The following is a 16,625-nucleotide window of genomic DNA, read 5'->3' as shown; positions in this document are numbered from 1 at the left end:
AGTACCTCCATTATGACAGCTGCCACCCATTCCACATCAAACGGTCCCTTCCCTACAGCCTAGGTCTTCGTGGCAAACGAATTTGCTCCAGTCCGGAATCCCTGAACCATTACACCAACAACCTGCCAACAGCTTTCGCATCCCGCAACTACCCTCCCGACCTGGTACAGAAGCAAATAACCAGTGCCACTTCCTCATCCTCTCAAACCCAGAACCTCCCACAGAAGAAACACAAAAGTGCCCCACTTGTGACAGGATACTTTCCGGGACTGGATCAGACTCTGAATGTGGCTCTCCAGCAGGGATACGACTTCCTCAAATCCTGCCCTGAAATGAGATCCATCCTTCATGAAATCCTGCCCACTCCACCAAGAGTGTCTTTCCGCCGTCCACCTAACCTTCGTAACCTTTTAGTTCATCCCTATGAAATCCCCAAACCACCCTCTGGCTCCTACCCTTGTAACCGCCCCCAGTGTAAAACGTGTCCCATGCACCCTCCCACCACCACCTACTCCAGTCCTGTAACCCGGAAGGTGTACACAATCAAAGGCAGAGCCACGTGTGAAAGCACCCACGTGATTTACCAACTGACCTGCCTTCACTGTGACGCATTCTATGTGGGAATGACCAGCAACAAACTGTCCATTCGCATGAATGGACACAGGCAGACAGTGTTTGTTGGTAATGAGGATCACCCTGTGGCTAAACATGCCTTGGTGCACGGCCATCACATCTTGGCACAGTGTTACACCGTCCGGGTTATCTGGATACTTCCCACTAACACCAACCTATCCGAACTCCGGAGATGGGAACTTGCTCTTCAATATATCCTCTCTTCCCGTTATCCACCAGGCCTCAATCTCCGCTAATTTCAAGTTGCCGCCACTCATACCTCACCTGTCATTCAACAACATCTTTGCCTCTGCACTTCCGCCTCGACTGACATCTCTGCCCAAACTCTTTGTCTTTAATTATGTCTGCTTGTGTCTGTATATGTGTGGAAGGATATGTGTGTGTGTGCGAGTGTATACCCGTCCTTTTTTCCCCCTAAGGTAAGTCTTTCCGCTCCCGGGATTGGAATGACTCCTTACCCTCTCCCTTAAAACCCACATCCTTTCGTCCTTCCCTCTCCTTCCCTCTTTCCTGATGAGGCAACAGTTTGTTGCGAAAGCTTGAATTTTGTGTGTAAGTTTGTATTTGTTTGTGTGTCTATCGACGTGCCAGCTCTTTCGTTTGGTAAGTCACATCATCTTTGTTTTTTGATATATTTTCAAAGATGATGTGACTTACCGAACGAAAGTGCTGGCAGGTCGATAGACACACAAACAAACACAAACACACACACAAAATTCAAGCTTTCACAACAAACTGTTACCTCATCAGGAAAGAGGGGAAGGAGAGGGAAAGACGAAAGGATGTGGGTTTTAAGGGAGAGGGTAAGGAGTCATTCCAATCCCGGGAGCGGAAAGACTTACCTTAGGGGGAAAAAAGGACAGGTATACACTCGCACACACGCACATATCCATCCACACATATACAGACACAAGCAGACATATTTAAGCAGACATTATTTGGTCTTTAATTATGTCTGCTTGTGTCTGTATATGTGTGGAAGGATATGTGTGTGTGTGCGAGTGTATACCCGTCCTTTTTTCCCCCTAAGGTAAGTCTTTCCGCTCCCGGGATTGGAATGACTCCTTACCCTCTCCCTTAAAACCCACATCCTTTCGTCCTTCCCTCTCCTTCCCTCTTTCCTGATGAGGCAACAGTTTGTTGCGAAAGCTTGAATTTTGTGTGTAAGTTTGTATTTGTTTGTGTGTCTATCGACGTGCCAGCTCTTTCGTTTGGTAAGTCACATCATCTTTGTTTTTTGATATATTTTCAAAGATGATGTGACTTACCGAACGAAAGTGCTGGCAGGTCGATAGACACACAAACAAACACAAACACACACACAAAATTCAAGCTTTCACAACAAACTGTTACCTCATCAGGAAAGAGGGGAAGGAGAGGGAAAGACGAAAGGATGTGGGTTTTAAGGGAGAGGGTAAGGAGTCATTCCAATCCCGGGAGCGGAAAGACTTACCTTAGGGGGAAAAAAGGACAGGTATACACTCGCACACACGCACATATCCATCCACACATATACAGACACAAGCAGACATATTTAAGCAGACATTATTTGGTCTTTAATTATGTCTGCTTGTGTCTGTATATGTGTGGAAGGATATGTGTGTGTGTGCGAGTGTATACCCGTCCTTTTTTCCCCCTAAGGTAAGTCTTTCCGCTCCCGGGATTGGAATGACTCCTTACCCTCTCCCTTAAAACCCACATCCTTTCGTCCTTCCCTCTCCTTCCCTCTTTCCTGATGAGGCAACAGTTTGTTGCGAAAGCTTGAATTTTGTGTGTAAGTTTGTATTTGTTTGTGTGTCTATCGACGTGCCAGCTCTTTCGTTTGGTAAGTCACATCATCTTTGTTTTTTGATATATTTTCAAAGATGATGTGACTTACCGAACGAAAGTGCTGGCAGGTCGATAGACACACAAACAAACACAAACACACACACAAAATTCAAGCTTTCACAACAAACTGTTACCTCATCAGGAAAGAGGGGAAGGAGAGGGAAAGACGAAAGGATGTGGGTTTTAAGGGAGAGGGTAAGGAGTCATTCCAATCCCGGGAGCGGAAAGACTTACCTTAGGGGGAAAAAAGGACAGGTATACACTCGCACACACGCACATATCCATCCACACATATACAGACACAAGCAGACATATTTAAGCAGACATTATTTGGTCTTTAAATATGTCTGCTTGTGTCTGTATATGTGTGGATGGATATGTGCATGTGTGCGAGTGTATACCTGTCCTTTTTTCCCCCTAAGGGAAGTCTTTCCGCTCCCGGGATTGGAATGACTCCTTACCCTCTCCCTTAAAACCCACATCCTTTCGTCTTTCCCTCTCCTTCGCCTCTTTCCTGATGAGGCAACAGTTTGTTGCGAAAGCTTGAATTTTGTGTGTGTGTTTGTGTTTGTTTGTGTGTCTATCGACCTGCCAGCGCTCAGCGGTTTCGTTCGGTAAGTCACATCATCTTTGTAATTTTTTTTTTTTTTTGCCATTAAGAAATTCTTTTAATTTCCTTTTAAATGCTATATGGCTATCTGTCAGACTTTTGATGCTATTAGGTAAGTGACCAAAGACTTTTGTGGCAGCATAATTTACCCCCTTCTGAGCCTAAGTTAGATTTAACCTTGAGTAGTGAAGATCATCCTTTCTCCTAGTGTTGTAGCCATGTACACTGCTATTACTTTTGAATTCATTCGGATTGTTAATAACAAATTTCATAAGTGAATATATATATTGTGAGGCTACAGTGAAGATTTCTAGCTCTTTAAATAAGCGTCTGCAGGATGATCTTGGATGAGCTCCAGCAATTATTCTGATTACACTCTTTTGTGCAATGAACACTCTTTTACTCAATGATGAGTTACCCCAGAATATGATGCCATACGAAAGCAGAGAATGAAAATAGGCGTGGTAAGCTAATTTACTCAGATGTATATTGCCAAAATTTGCAAGGACCCTAATAGAAAAGTAGCTGAACTCAAACGTTTCAGCAGATCCTCAGTGTGTTTTTTCCAGTTCAACCCCTCATCAATGCATACACCTAGAAATTTTGAATATTCTACCTTAGCTACTGATTTCTGATCGAAGTCTATATTTATTAATGGGGTCATTCCATTTACTGTGTGGAACTGTATATACTGTGTTTTGTCAAAGTTTAATGAGAGCCCATTTGCAGAGAACCACTTAATGATTTTCTGAAAAACATTGTTTACAATTTCACCAGTTAATTCTTGTCTGTCGGGTGTGATAGCTATACTTGTATCATCGGCAAAAAGTACCAGCTTTGCATCTTCGTGAATATAGAATGGCAAGTCATTAATATACACTCCTGGAAATGGAAAAAAGAACACATTGACACCGGTGTGTCAGACCCACCATACTTGCTCCGGACACTGCGAGAGGGCTGTACAAGCAATGATCACACGCACGGCACAGCGGACACACCAGGAACCGCGGTGTTGGCCGTTGAATGGCACTAGTTGCGCAGCATTTGTGCACCGCCGCCGTCAGTGTCAGCCAGTTTGCCGTGGCATACGGAGCTCCATCGCAGTCTTTAACACTGGTAGCATGCCGCGACAGCGTGGACGTGAACCGTATGTGCAGTTGACGGACTTTGAGCGAGGGCGTATAGTGGGCATGCGGGAGGCCGGGTGGACGTACCGCCGAATTGCTCAACACGTGGGGCGTGAGGTCTCCACAGTACATCGATGTTGTCGCCAGTGGTCGGCGGAAGGTGCACGTGCCCGTCGACCTGGGACCGGACCGCAGCGACGCACGGATGCACGCCAAGACCGTAGGATCCTACGCAGTGCCGTAGGGGACCGCACCGCCACTTCCCAGCAAATTAGGGACACTGTTGCTCCTGGGGTATCGGCGAGGACCATTCGCAACCGTCTCCATGAAGCTGGGCTACGGTCCCGCACACCGTTAGGCCGTCTTCCGCTCACGCCCCAACATCGTGCAGCCCGCCTCCAGTGGTGTCGCGACAGGCGTGAATGGAGGGACGAATGGAGACGTGTCGTCTTCAGCGATGAGAGTCGCTTCTGCCTTGGTGCCAATGATGGTCGTATGCGTGTTTGGCGCCGTGCAGGTGAGCGCCACAATCAGGACTGCATACGACCGAGGCACACAGGGCCAACACCCGGCATCATGGTGTGGGGAGCGATCTCCTACACTGGCCGTACACCACTGGTGATCGTCGAGGGGACACTGAATAGTGCACGGTACATCCAAACCGTCATCGAACCCATCGTTCTACCATTCCTAGACCGGCAAGGGAACTTGCTGTTCCAACAGGACAATGCACGTCCGCATGTATCCCGTGCCACCCAACGTGCCCTAGAAGGTGTAAGTCAACTACCCTGGCCAGCAAGATCTCCGGATCTGTCCCCCATTGAGCATGTTTGGGACTGGATGAAGCGTCGTCTCACGCAGTCTGCACGTCCAGCACGAACGCTGGTCCAACTGAGGCGCCAGGTGGAAATGGCATGGCAAGCCATTCCACAGGACTACATCCAGCATCTCTACGATCGTCTCCATGGGAGAATAGCAGCCTGCATTACTGCGAAAGGTGGATATACACTGTAATAGTGCCGACATTGTGCATGCTCTGTTGCCTGTGTCTATGTGCCTGTGGTTCTGTCAGTGTGATCATGTGATGTATCTGACCCCAGGAATGTGTCAATAAAGTTTCCCCTTCCTGGGACAATGAATTCACGGTGTTCTTATTTCAATTTCCAGGAGTGTATATTAAGAACAGCAGAGGACCCAAGACCAAACCTTGCGGCACCCCATTCTTGATTGTTCCCCAGTTTGAGAAATCACCAGTTTTTCGCATATTATGTGAGCTGTTTATTTCAACTTTCTGCACTCTTCCAGTTAGGTATGATTTAAACCATCTGAGCACTGTCCCATTCACACCACAGTACTTGAGCTTATCTAGAAGTATTCCATGATTTACACAATCAAAAGCCTTTGATAGATCACAAAAAATCCCAACGGGTGACTTCTAGTTACTCAGAGCATTTAATATTTCATTAGTGAAAGTATATATATCATTTTCTGTTGAAGAATCCTTCTGGAAACCAAACTGATATTTTATTAAAACTTGATTTTTACAAAGGTGTGAAGTTACTCTACAATACATTACTTTTTCAAGAATTTTGGATAAGGCAGTCAGAAGAGAGACTGAGTGGTAGTTGTTGACATCAGACGTATCCCCTTTTTTATGCAGTGGTATAACAATGGCATACTTCAGTCTATCTGGGAAAATACCCTGCTTCAGAGAGCTATTACATATGTGGCTAAGAATCCCATTTATTTCTTGGGATCAAGCTTTTACTATCCTGCTGGAAATGCCATCAATCCCATGTGAGCTTTTATTCTTGAGAGATTTTATGGACATCCTAATTTCAGATGGAGAGGTGGGTGGAATTTCAATTGTATCAAATGGTGTGGGTAAGGCCTCTTCCATTACCTGCCTTGCTTCTTCTAATGAACATTTAGATCCTATTTTCTCTACATCATTTAAAAAATGATTATTCAAAATGTTTTCGACTTCCAGCTTGTTGTTTATCGAGTTTCCATTCGCTTTGATGGTGATGCCATCATACTGTACTCTGGGTTGTCCTGCCTCCCTTGTAATAATATTCCAAATTGTTTTGATTTTGTTGTCAGAGGTATTAATCTCAGACATGATGCACATGCTTCTGGACTTTTTAATAACCTTTCTTAATGTAGCACAGTAGTTTTTATAATATTTTGCTGTTTCTGGGTCATTACTCTTTCATGTTGTTAGATACAGTTCCCTTTTGTGGTTACAAGATATTTTTATTCCTTTAGTAAGACAAGGTTTTTTGCATAGTTTCTTATAATTAGATTTAACTACTTTCTTGGGGAAACAGTTTTCAAATTCTCTTACAAGTGTATCATGAAATAAGTTATATTTTAAATTAGTATCGGGTTCCTTGTACACTTCATCCCAGTCTAACTGCTGAAGATTATCTCTGAAATTTCTAATTGTTGAGTCATTAATTAAATGCACAACTTGGAGGGTAGCTTTGAATTACTGAATGGAGCTATGTCATATACTGTAACTAGCTGAACATCATGATCAGAAAGCCCATTCTCAACAGGACAAGAATTTATGTTTTTAAACCTATCTCGGTCTATAAAAGTGTTGTCTATCAATGTGCTGCTGTCCTTTACTACCCGAGTTTGAAAATTAATGACAGATGTCAAATTGAAAGAACCGAGCAAGACTTCCAGGTCATTCTTCCTATTACAGTCTTTCAATGAATCAACAATGAAGTCCCCACAAATAATAATTTGCTTTCCCCTATCTAATTGATAGCACAACAAGGCATCCAAGTTTTCCAGGAATAAATGAAAGTTTCCTGAAGGAGACCTACACTCCTGGAAATGGAAAAAAGAACACATTGACACCGGTGTGTCAGACCCACCATACTTGCTCCGGACACTGCGAGAGGGCTGTACAAGCAATGATCACACGCATGGCACAGCGGACACACCAGGAACCGTGGTGTTGGCCGTCGAATGGCGCTAGCTGCGCAGCATTTGTGCACCGCCGCCGTCAGTGTCAGCCAGTTTTCCGTGGCATACGGAGCTCCATCGCAGTCTTTAACACTGGTAGCATGCCGCGACAGCGTGGACGTGAACCGTATGTGCAGTTGACGGACTTTGAGCGAGGGCGTATAGTAGGCATGCGGGAGGCCGGGTGGACGTACCGCCAAATTGCTCAACACGTGGGGCGTGAGGTCTCCACAGTACATCGATGTTGTCGCCAGTGGTCGGCGGAAGGTGCACGTGCCTGTCGACCTGGGACCGGACTGCAGCGACGCACGGATGCACGCCAAGACCGTAGGATCCTACGCAGTGCCGTAGGGGACCGCACCGCCACTTCCCAGCAAATTAGGGACACTGTTGCTCCTGGGGTATCGGCAAGGACCATTCGCAACCGTCTCCATGAAGCTGGGCTACGGTCCCACACACCGTTAGGCCGTCTTCTGCTCACGCCCCAACATCGTGCAGCCCGCCTCCAGTGGTGTCGCGACAGGCGTGAATGGAGGGACGAATGGAGACGTGTCGTCTTCAGCGATGAGAGTCGCTTCTGCCTTGGTGCCAATGATGGTCGTATGCGTGTTTGGCGCCGTGCAGGTGAGCGCCACAATCAGGACTGCATACGACCGAGGCACACAGGGCCAACACCCGGCATCATGGTGTGGGGAGCGATCTCCTACACTGGCCGTACACCACTGGTGATCGTCGAGGGGACACTGAATAGTGCACGGTACATCCAAACCGTCATCGAACCCATCGTTCTACCATTCCTAGACCGGCAAGGGAACTTGCTGTTCCAACAGGACAATGCACGTCCGCATGTATCCCGTGCCACCCAACGTGCTCTATAAGGTGTAAGTCAACTACCCTGGCCAGCAAGATCTCCGGATCTGTCCCCCATTGAGCATGTTTGGGACTGGATGAAGCGTTGGCTCACGCGGTCTGCACGTCCAGCACGAACGCTGGTCCAACTGAGGCGCCAGGTGGAAATGGCATGGCAAGCCATTCCACAGGACTACATCCAGCATCTCTACGATCGTCTCCATGGGAGAATAGCAGCCTCCATTGCTGCGAAAGGTGGATATACACTGTACTAGTGCCGACATTGTGCATGCTCTGTTGCCTGTGTCTATGTGCCTGTGGTTCTGTCAGTGTGATCATGTGATGTATCTGACCCCAGGAATGTGTCAATAAAGTTTCCCCTTCCTGGGACAATGAATTCACGGTGTTCTTATTTCAATTTCCAGGAGTGTATATACTGTTACAATTATAAAAGAGCCCTCCTTCAGTTTAAGTTGACAGGCACATGCTTCTATATGTTGCTCTAGACAAAACTTTTTTGTATCTAAGCTTTCTACACAGTGATAACTTTTGACATATGTGGCAACTCCTCCTCCCACCTTTTTCTCTCTACTCATTATGTGCAGCTAGTTTATAAACACAGATATTTACCTTTTCCATATCAGACACAATGTGATGCTCAGACAGGCATAGTATATTTATTACATTATTAGATTCAATGTCATCTAAACAAACCAGGAGCTCATCTACTTTATTCTTCAAACCCTGGAATATTTTGGTAAAAAATGGTAACATTATTTTTTACTTTACTTTTCTGAGAATCTACTTTTTTCTTTAATCCACCAATATTTTGGTTAAATATGGTAACATTATTATTTACTTTCCTGTTGTGAGAATTTTGTGAGTTTTGGATCTCTTTAGCACCTGCCTGCCTGAACTTCTCATTGGACACTGATATTAGCCTAAAAAAGAGTTACATCCATGAGTACTAATGTCCCCCCTTATGGATTTCACTAACAACCCTGCCAGTTTACCCTTCCCTTTCCTATTGAGATGTAGGCCATGCCTTGTGAAATCCCCCCTATCAATAGCCTCGACAGGAACCAATCCAATGTCTGACAGAGTGGCTGCCCTACACAACTGATCCAACTCCATATTTACCCTTGTGACAGAGCGCTTCAACTGGGGCTGATCATGACGCACGAAAGCAGGCACCAGCCCAACATTTGTATGGGTCATTGCTGAGGCTATTTTCACCAGGTCACACTCAATGCTGTAGCCCTGATCCCTATCAATACTGTTTCCCACTCCACCCACTACCATCACATGATCCTGCTTTGTGAATCCCTTGCACAAGGAACCTATATCCTCTACCACCTGGCTAAGACCTGCACTTGGCTTGAAAAAGTTTGTGACATTGCCCCCACTGTACAATCTCTGATATTTGCAGTGTAATAGGTCAACTACTTCAAAGTATCTGACTATGCTATTCTTGAATTGAGAGATACAGGTCAATAAAAAATACTGATTGTGATTTTTAGCAGTGGTACAAACTTAGTTTTAACAGTAGCTCTTTCCCCCGTGGACATATTGTGCTGTCACTGTATTCTATAGATTGAACAAGAAAAGCATGTGTCTGGTGATGAGGGCAACATCCTGATCCGGGCAACATCCTGATCCGTTCTGCTTTGGAAGGAAACTGATAAACAGACTCAAATCATGCAAAATGATCTTTAAAAGGTCTTACAAAGATCTTTTACTCTACTCAGCACTTATGAAAAATAGAATACTAAATTTGAGAGATGTATGTCACTTGAAGTAATTCTCAAATACATCACTGTCCTCCCAGGCCCACTTCCTGTGGCAGTGAGTACAGTCCAGCAGGATAATTTTGTGAAACATGAGATTACAACTACTCCTTCAGTTCTTATTCTCATTAAACAATGGTCTTGTTAGCAGAAATTTGCTCTGTGTTTTATAATTTTACTGAAATATCTGCAGAAAATTCATTATCTTAATTTCCATATAATGTTTTACCTGGAAACCTGTTTAAAGCAGTTCATACACATGATTTTTAAAATTCATGTGTGAGATAATGTAATGAAGCATTATATTTTATTTTGAATTAGTTTCTTTGTTATACCTTAAATATATGTCCATGAAAAAATTGCTCACCTTCTTTGATATTTTCCCAAAGTATCTTGACATAATCATCACGGTTATGAGCACTCTGTTGGTGGTAGAATCCTAGAGCATGCAAAAACTCATGAATAACAATCCCATGATGTACACATCCAGGAGTCTGTAGATTAAGTACCTGGCCACCATTTTTTCTTCCCACGTATGACCAGCAGCCTGTGTTGTTCCCTTGGACCATGACAAAGTCTTCATCACCCTTTCTGTATGGTCGAATTGATACACAGGTCTTTTTCTTATAATCTTTGATGGCTTTGTGAATGATTTCAACTTCTTCTTCAGCTGAGTCAAAAAGTTAATTATCTGTTTTCATTCAGTTAATAATTTGTTTCATAATTTAACATACACATAAAAAAAAAAGTTTTGCATCACCTCAGTCCCGAGAGTTCCAGAACCAGTACAGAAAATTGGAACAGAGATCCAACATAAACATCATTTCCAACCTTTTTATTGCTCATGAAAACCACACATTGCATGTTGTACCAGCATACAGCAAGAACTTCAGAGATGGTGGTCCAGATTGCTGTAGACACTGGTCCTCTAATACCCAGTAGCACATCCTCTTGCGTTGATGCATGCCTATATTCGTTGTGGCATACTATCCACAAGTTCATCAAGGCACTGTTGGTCCAGATTGTCCCACTCCTCAACAGCGATTCAGCATAGATCCATCAGAACAGTTGGTGGGTCACGTCGTCCATAAACAGCCCTTTTCAATCTATCCCAGGCATGGTCGATAGGGTTCATGTCTGGAGAACATGCTGGCAAGTCTAGTCGAGCGATGTTGTTATCCTGGAGGAAGTCATTCACAAGATGTGCATTTCATGATGGGGGACACAAATTGTCATCCATAAAGACGAATGCCTCACCAATATGCTGCCGATATGGTAGCACTATCAGTCGGAGGTAGGCATTCACATATCATACAGCCATTACGGTGCCTTCAATGACCACCAGAGGCATACGTCGACCCCACATAATGTCACCCCATAACATCAGGGAACCACCACCTTGCTGCACTCGTTGGACAATATGTCTAAGGCATTCAGCCTGACCTGGTTGCCTCCAAACATGTCTTTGATGATTGTCTGGTTGAAAGCATATGTGACACTCATCAGTGAAGAGAACGTGATGCCAATCCTAAGCTGTCCATTCGACATGTTGTTGAGTCTATCTGTACTGTGGTGCAGGGTGTCATGATTGCAAAGAAGGACCTCGCCATGGATGATGGGAGTGAAGTTGCGTGTCAGGTAGCCTATTGCACACAGTTTGAGTCGTAACACGATGTCCAACGGCTGCACGAAAAGCATTAGTCAACTGGTGGTGTTCCTCCGAGCCATAATCCGTAGGTAGCAGTCATCCACTACAGTAGTAGCCCTTGGGCGGCCTGAGCGAGGCATGTCATCGACAGTTCTGTCTCTCTGTATCTCCTCCATGTCTGAACAACATCGCTTTGGTTCACTCCGAAATGCCTGGACACTTCCCTTGTTGAGAGCCCTTCCTGGCACAAAGTAAAATGCAGACATGATTGAACCATGGTATTGACTGTCTAGGCATTGTTAAACTGCAGATAACACAAGCTGTGTACCTCCTTCCTGGTGGAATGCCTGGAACTGATCGGCTGTTGGACCCCCTCCATCTAATAGGTGCTACTCATGCATGGTTGTTTACATCTTTGGGCAGGTTTAGCGACATCTCTGAACATTCAAAGGGACTGTCTCTGTGATACAATATCCACAGTCAACGTCTATCTTCAGGAGTTCTGGGAACCGGGGTGATGCAAAACTTTTTTTGATGTGTGTACTAATTCTAAAAATTCAACTGATGCTTTGTCACAGATACTCCTAGTGTAGCATATTTCTTATTGTCTATGAATTAAATCCGATTTATGAAAGTAATATGCCACAAATAATAACTAGAAAAACTTGTATTGCACTGCAAGCCAGAAAAAAATATTGAAAGTGCATGCTTCATATACTTTTAGTACAAATTTGTTGTTGGAATACTGTGCATAGAAGACATAAATCTGTTCAGTTGATCGATTTTGCTTAATAATGTGGGTGTCTGTATTTCAAGAACTTTTTTTTTAATTTGCTACCAAACAATATGTGGCTACTGTGTTATGTGTCAAAATTTCTCTCTCTCTCTCTCTCCCCCTCTCTCTCTCTCTCTCTCTCTCTCTCTCTCTCTCTCTCTCTCTCTTTCTATTTCTCTCTCCCTCTCACTAACAAATTTCTCAGTTGCTTGATTTATGTTTAATATAAACAATTTCTCCAAAACATGTTGTTTTATGTTGATGCCTATAAAAATTTAATTGATGTGTTTCATACAGAATTGAGAACTGAAAATTAGAATTAAGAATTGAAAATTGCTGTAAAGCTGTGTGGCATGTTGTAGCAGATTATAAAGAAGCTTCTGTTGTTACAGATGTAGACAACCACTTTCTTTGAAAAACAGTAAGTTAATCAAGGAAACACTAAGGTGCCAGTAGTATATAAACAGTAGCTATTTAATATGATTAAAAAAGCAAAACTTTTACTAGTTTACTTTTAATTGACATAAACACAAATAGTATTGCAAGTAAGCAGCACAGTGATAATTTATTGTTAATAGGATCATCAGAAGAAAATTTCACTCAAGAAAATCAAAGCAATTTTGAGGCAAAATTGGCCTCCCCAACCTATCATTTATATGTTTCTAAAGAGGAACTACCTGCATTGGTACCAAAAGCAAGGATAATGTGTATGATTTCATATGCATCTATCAGTAGTACTAATATTTGGCCTCCTGAAGGTAGGTCTGTCCTAATGACCAACATTTCTGCCTCAGAATTGTTTTATACAGCTAACAAATTACGTTTTTTATGTTTCTTGCCTTTTTTTAAGATTTACCTTGACTCATTCCACATACCTAAAGGTTATTCTTCTTGACGAAATTTATGGACAATAATGAATGAATGAATGAATGAATGAAGATTTTGGCACTGAGATGATAACTAATCAAGTACTCCCTGAAACTGAAAAATTCAGAATGCAGGCAAGACGGTTAAGAATTGAGAGAGAAGTGTAGGAAGGAGAAGAATACCCAGATGATTGGAAATTGTGAAATGCTTGGAAAAGAAGTGGTAGAAAAGACCAAAACAATAAAATACAATAAATAGCACCTCAGACTGAATAAAATGGAAAAGGAGTAAAAATTAATGAAGAAAATGAGAAGTGACATAGAAAGCAAGCAGAGCAATTGAGGTTGAAAAGAACATTAGTTATGACTGCATTATGACATTCTACATCTGCATCTACATGTATACTCTGCAAACCATTGTGAAGTGTATGGCAAAGGGTACATCCTATTGACAGCTAAGCAGCACTCTTCTGGCACAATATGAGAAATGCTGAAAGCATGGGAATGGTTGCATTGTACACTGAAAATTATCATCCCAATAAAGCAGTGGCTACACGCACTACAAATTTATTTCACGATAATGCTGTGTTGCATTTTTGCCAAGTGTTAAAGCGTCGGCAGAAACAAATGATGATAGATAGCTTCCTAGGAAAAAAGAATTGGTTATGTATCATGAATAATAAAGTACCCAATAATCTATAACATAAAACTTTTAGTACTTATCCTGCATGGGGTGCATTATCAAATCTTTCATTAATTTATATGGGATAAATGGTTTCACTTAATGAGTGTCTCGTGTTACAAGTAAGATTCTGGAACAAATTATGCTTGCTATGCAAGGTTCCACTGTATACTGCAGAATAACATTTTAGACTATTTGTGTAACCTATCATTTGTCATTGGAACATTTCCCAATTGATTGAAATACATCTAAATGTACATCTACACCATACTCAACAAACCACTGTAAAGTGCATGTCAGAGAATTCTTCCCCTTGCACCATCTAACGGGATTTCTTATTCCATTCACATATGGAATGTGGTAAGAGTGGGTGCTTAAATGCGTCTTCGTGCTGTAACTAGTCTAATCTCATTTTCTTAGTTCATATTGGAATTATATGTAGGGGACAGTAGTGTGTTCATAGATTCATAATATCATATAAGTTCTTGGAAATTTGTAAGTGGGCTTTCATGGGCCAGTTGTGTGTATCTACAAGGATCTGCCTGCTCAGGATTTTTAATATTTCCATGACATTCTCCTATGGGTCCAGCAAACTGCCTTACTTTATATACATTTAGTATCACCTGCTTGTCCTATGTGGTATGGGTCCCACACACTTAACCAGTATTATAGCCTGGGTCACACAATGTTCTGTAAGCAACCTGTTCGTAGACTCATTGGGCTTTCCCAATATCCTACCAATGAACTAAAGTCTGCCATCTGCTTTTCATACATGTGATCATTTGACTTCATGTTTCCATAAATTGTTACACTCTAGTATCTGTATGACTTGATGGACAGATCTTGGCTGTAATAGTGATAAGGTACAAACTTCTTCTTGTAAGAAACTTCAAAGTAAAATTTCAATAACATCTCATAAGTAAGTTGTTTCACATACACTGATTCCAATTCAGACAAGTCATTGTTTTCAAATATTTCTAGGGTAGCATCATCTCTATAAAACCATACATTGTATCCAAAATTTTATTCTTAAAAGTATGTCAATGAGTACTTCTTGCAAACTCAGCCCACTTAACATGAGTTGCCATTGACTTACCACTGTCTGCTTGCAGGGCCAGTTAATGATACAGTGCTGTGAAACCTCTCAAAAATACAAATTGAATTGTCAGTTTATAAAGCTAAGATCTGCATTACCAATTTTTAAAATAATGAAGTATAACCACTTCAAAGCTATATGAGACAGGTAGAAAGGTATATGGGAGAGGCAAACTACCCTCAGAGTTCAAGAAGAATGTAAGAATTCCAACTCCCAAAAAAGCAGCTGTTGACAGGTGTGAAATTTACTGAACTGTCAATTTAATAACACAAATTCTTTACAGAGGAATAGAAAAACTTGTAGAAGCTGACCTTGGGGAAGAACAGTTTGGATTCTGGAGAAATGTAGAAACACACGAGGCAATACTGACAATACAACTTATCTTAGAACATGTGTTAAGGAAAGGCAAATCTTTGTCTATAGCATTTGCAGACTTAGAGAAAGCTTTTGACAATGTTGACTGGAAATTGAAATTGAAATTGAAATTGTGAAGTTAGCAGGGGTAAAATACAAGGAGCAAAAGGCTATTTACAACTTGTACAGAATCCAGACAGCTGTTGTAAGAATCAAGGAGCATGAAAGGGAGGCAGCAGTTGAGAAGGGAATGAGACACAATTATAGCCTATCCCTGATATTCAATCTGTACATTGAGAAGCAATAAAGGAAAGCAAAGAAAAATGTGAAGTAGGAATTAAGATTCAGGGAGAAAAAATAAAAACTTTGAGCTTTGCTGATGACATTGCAATTCTGTCAGAGATGTCAAAGAACTTGGAAGAGCAGCTGAATGAAATGGACAGTCTCTTGAAAGGAGTATATAAGATGAACATCTACAAGAGCAAAACAAGGGTAATGGAATGCAGTCGAATTAAATCAGGCAATGCTGAAGGAATTAGATTAGAAAATGAAACACTGAAAGTAATAGATGAATTGTGCTATTTGGGGAGCAAAATAACTGATGACGGCTGAAGTAGAGAGGATGTAAAACATAGACTGCAGACTACTGCAAACAGTAGTCTACAGCTGTGGTCTAATGAATTTGTGACTAGTGGTGGTTTAACAAACATGTACACTTACAGATTATGTTGTTTTACGATATTTGAATATCTGTGATTGCACTGTGTAACATCATGAGTGTATTTAACAGTATTGACGATGACATACAAATGTGTCAGCTTACATTACATTGACATGACTTAAAGCCATAATATCACTTGATAATGGCCTAATGCCAAAATTGCAACAGTGTAATAAAAACTTATAACAGTCACTGGTGGAAAGATGATGTCCTTCAAAAAATTCTTTATGACTGTGAATCCAGCTACAACAAGTTTATTCATGATTCAGCCTGTTTATGTGACTTGTTGTATATACCTGTAGATGTTTGTACTTAAATATACATCTGTATCGAAATATAAAGTGGAAGTGTTCGATTTCAGGGTAGTAACCCATCTCATTCCCACATTTATTTTACATACAGTACCTCTGTTTCTCATCAACTGCCCCTCACCAATGTTTGCAACTGAGTTCTTCAATTGTCTTTCACTGATACTGTAATCATAGGATATTAATTTCTTTACATTTTGTAATGTTCACAATTTTACTTGTATGAACATGCAAGTTGCCTGTCTTTTTACCACTTAGAAATCTTATCAAGATCTTACTGAATATTTCTGAAGTCTTCTCAGACAGTACTTCGTGGTAGATAACTGCATCATTTGCAAAAGTCTGGTATTACTACTATTA

The 16,625-nt window shown here is 42.0% G+C and overlaps 1 protein-coding gene across 1 annotated transcript in view; it reads right to left on the bottom strand.

Annotated features, from left to right (window-relative positions):
* Positions 1 to 16,625, bottom strand: part of LOC126259248 (zinc metalloproteinase nas-14-like) — a 131,961-nt gene that overhangs the window by 39,020 nt on the left and 76,316 nt on the right. Inside the window, exon 4 of the mRNA XM_049955878.1 lies at positions 10,183 to 10,485. Within this exon, the coding sequence (XP_049811835.1) occupies positions 10,183 to 10,485 (303 nt within the window). The remainder of the gene's footprint in view (positions 1 to 10,182; positions 10,486 to 16,625) is intronic.

This window comes from Schistocerca nitens, chromosome 1, assembly GCF_023898315.1.
Source record: "Schistocerca nitens isolate TAMUIC-IGC-003100 chromosome 1, iqSchNite1.1, whole genome shotgun sequence".
NCBI lineage: Eukaryota > Metazoa > Arthropoda > Insecta > Orthoptera > Acrididae > Schistocerca > Schistocerca nitens.
This window is presented reverse-complemented; position numbering and strand designations above follow the sequence as displayed.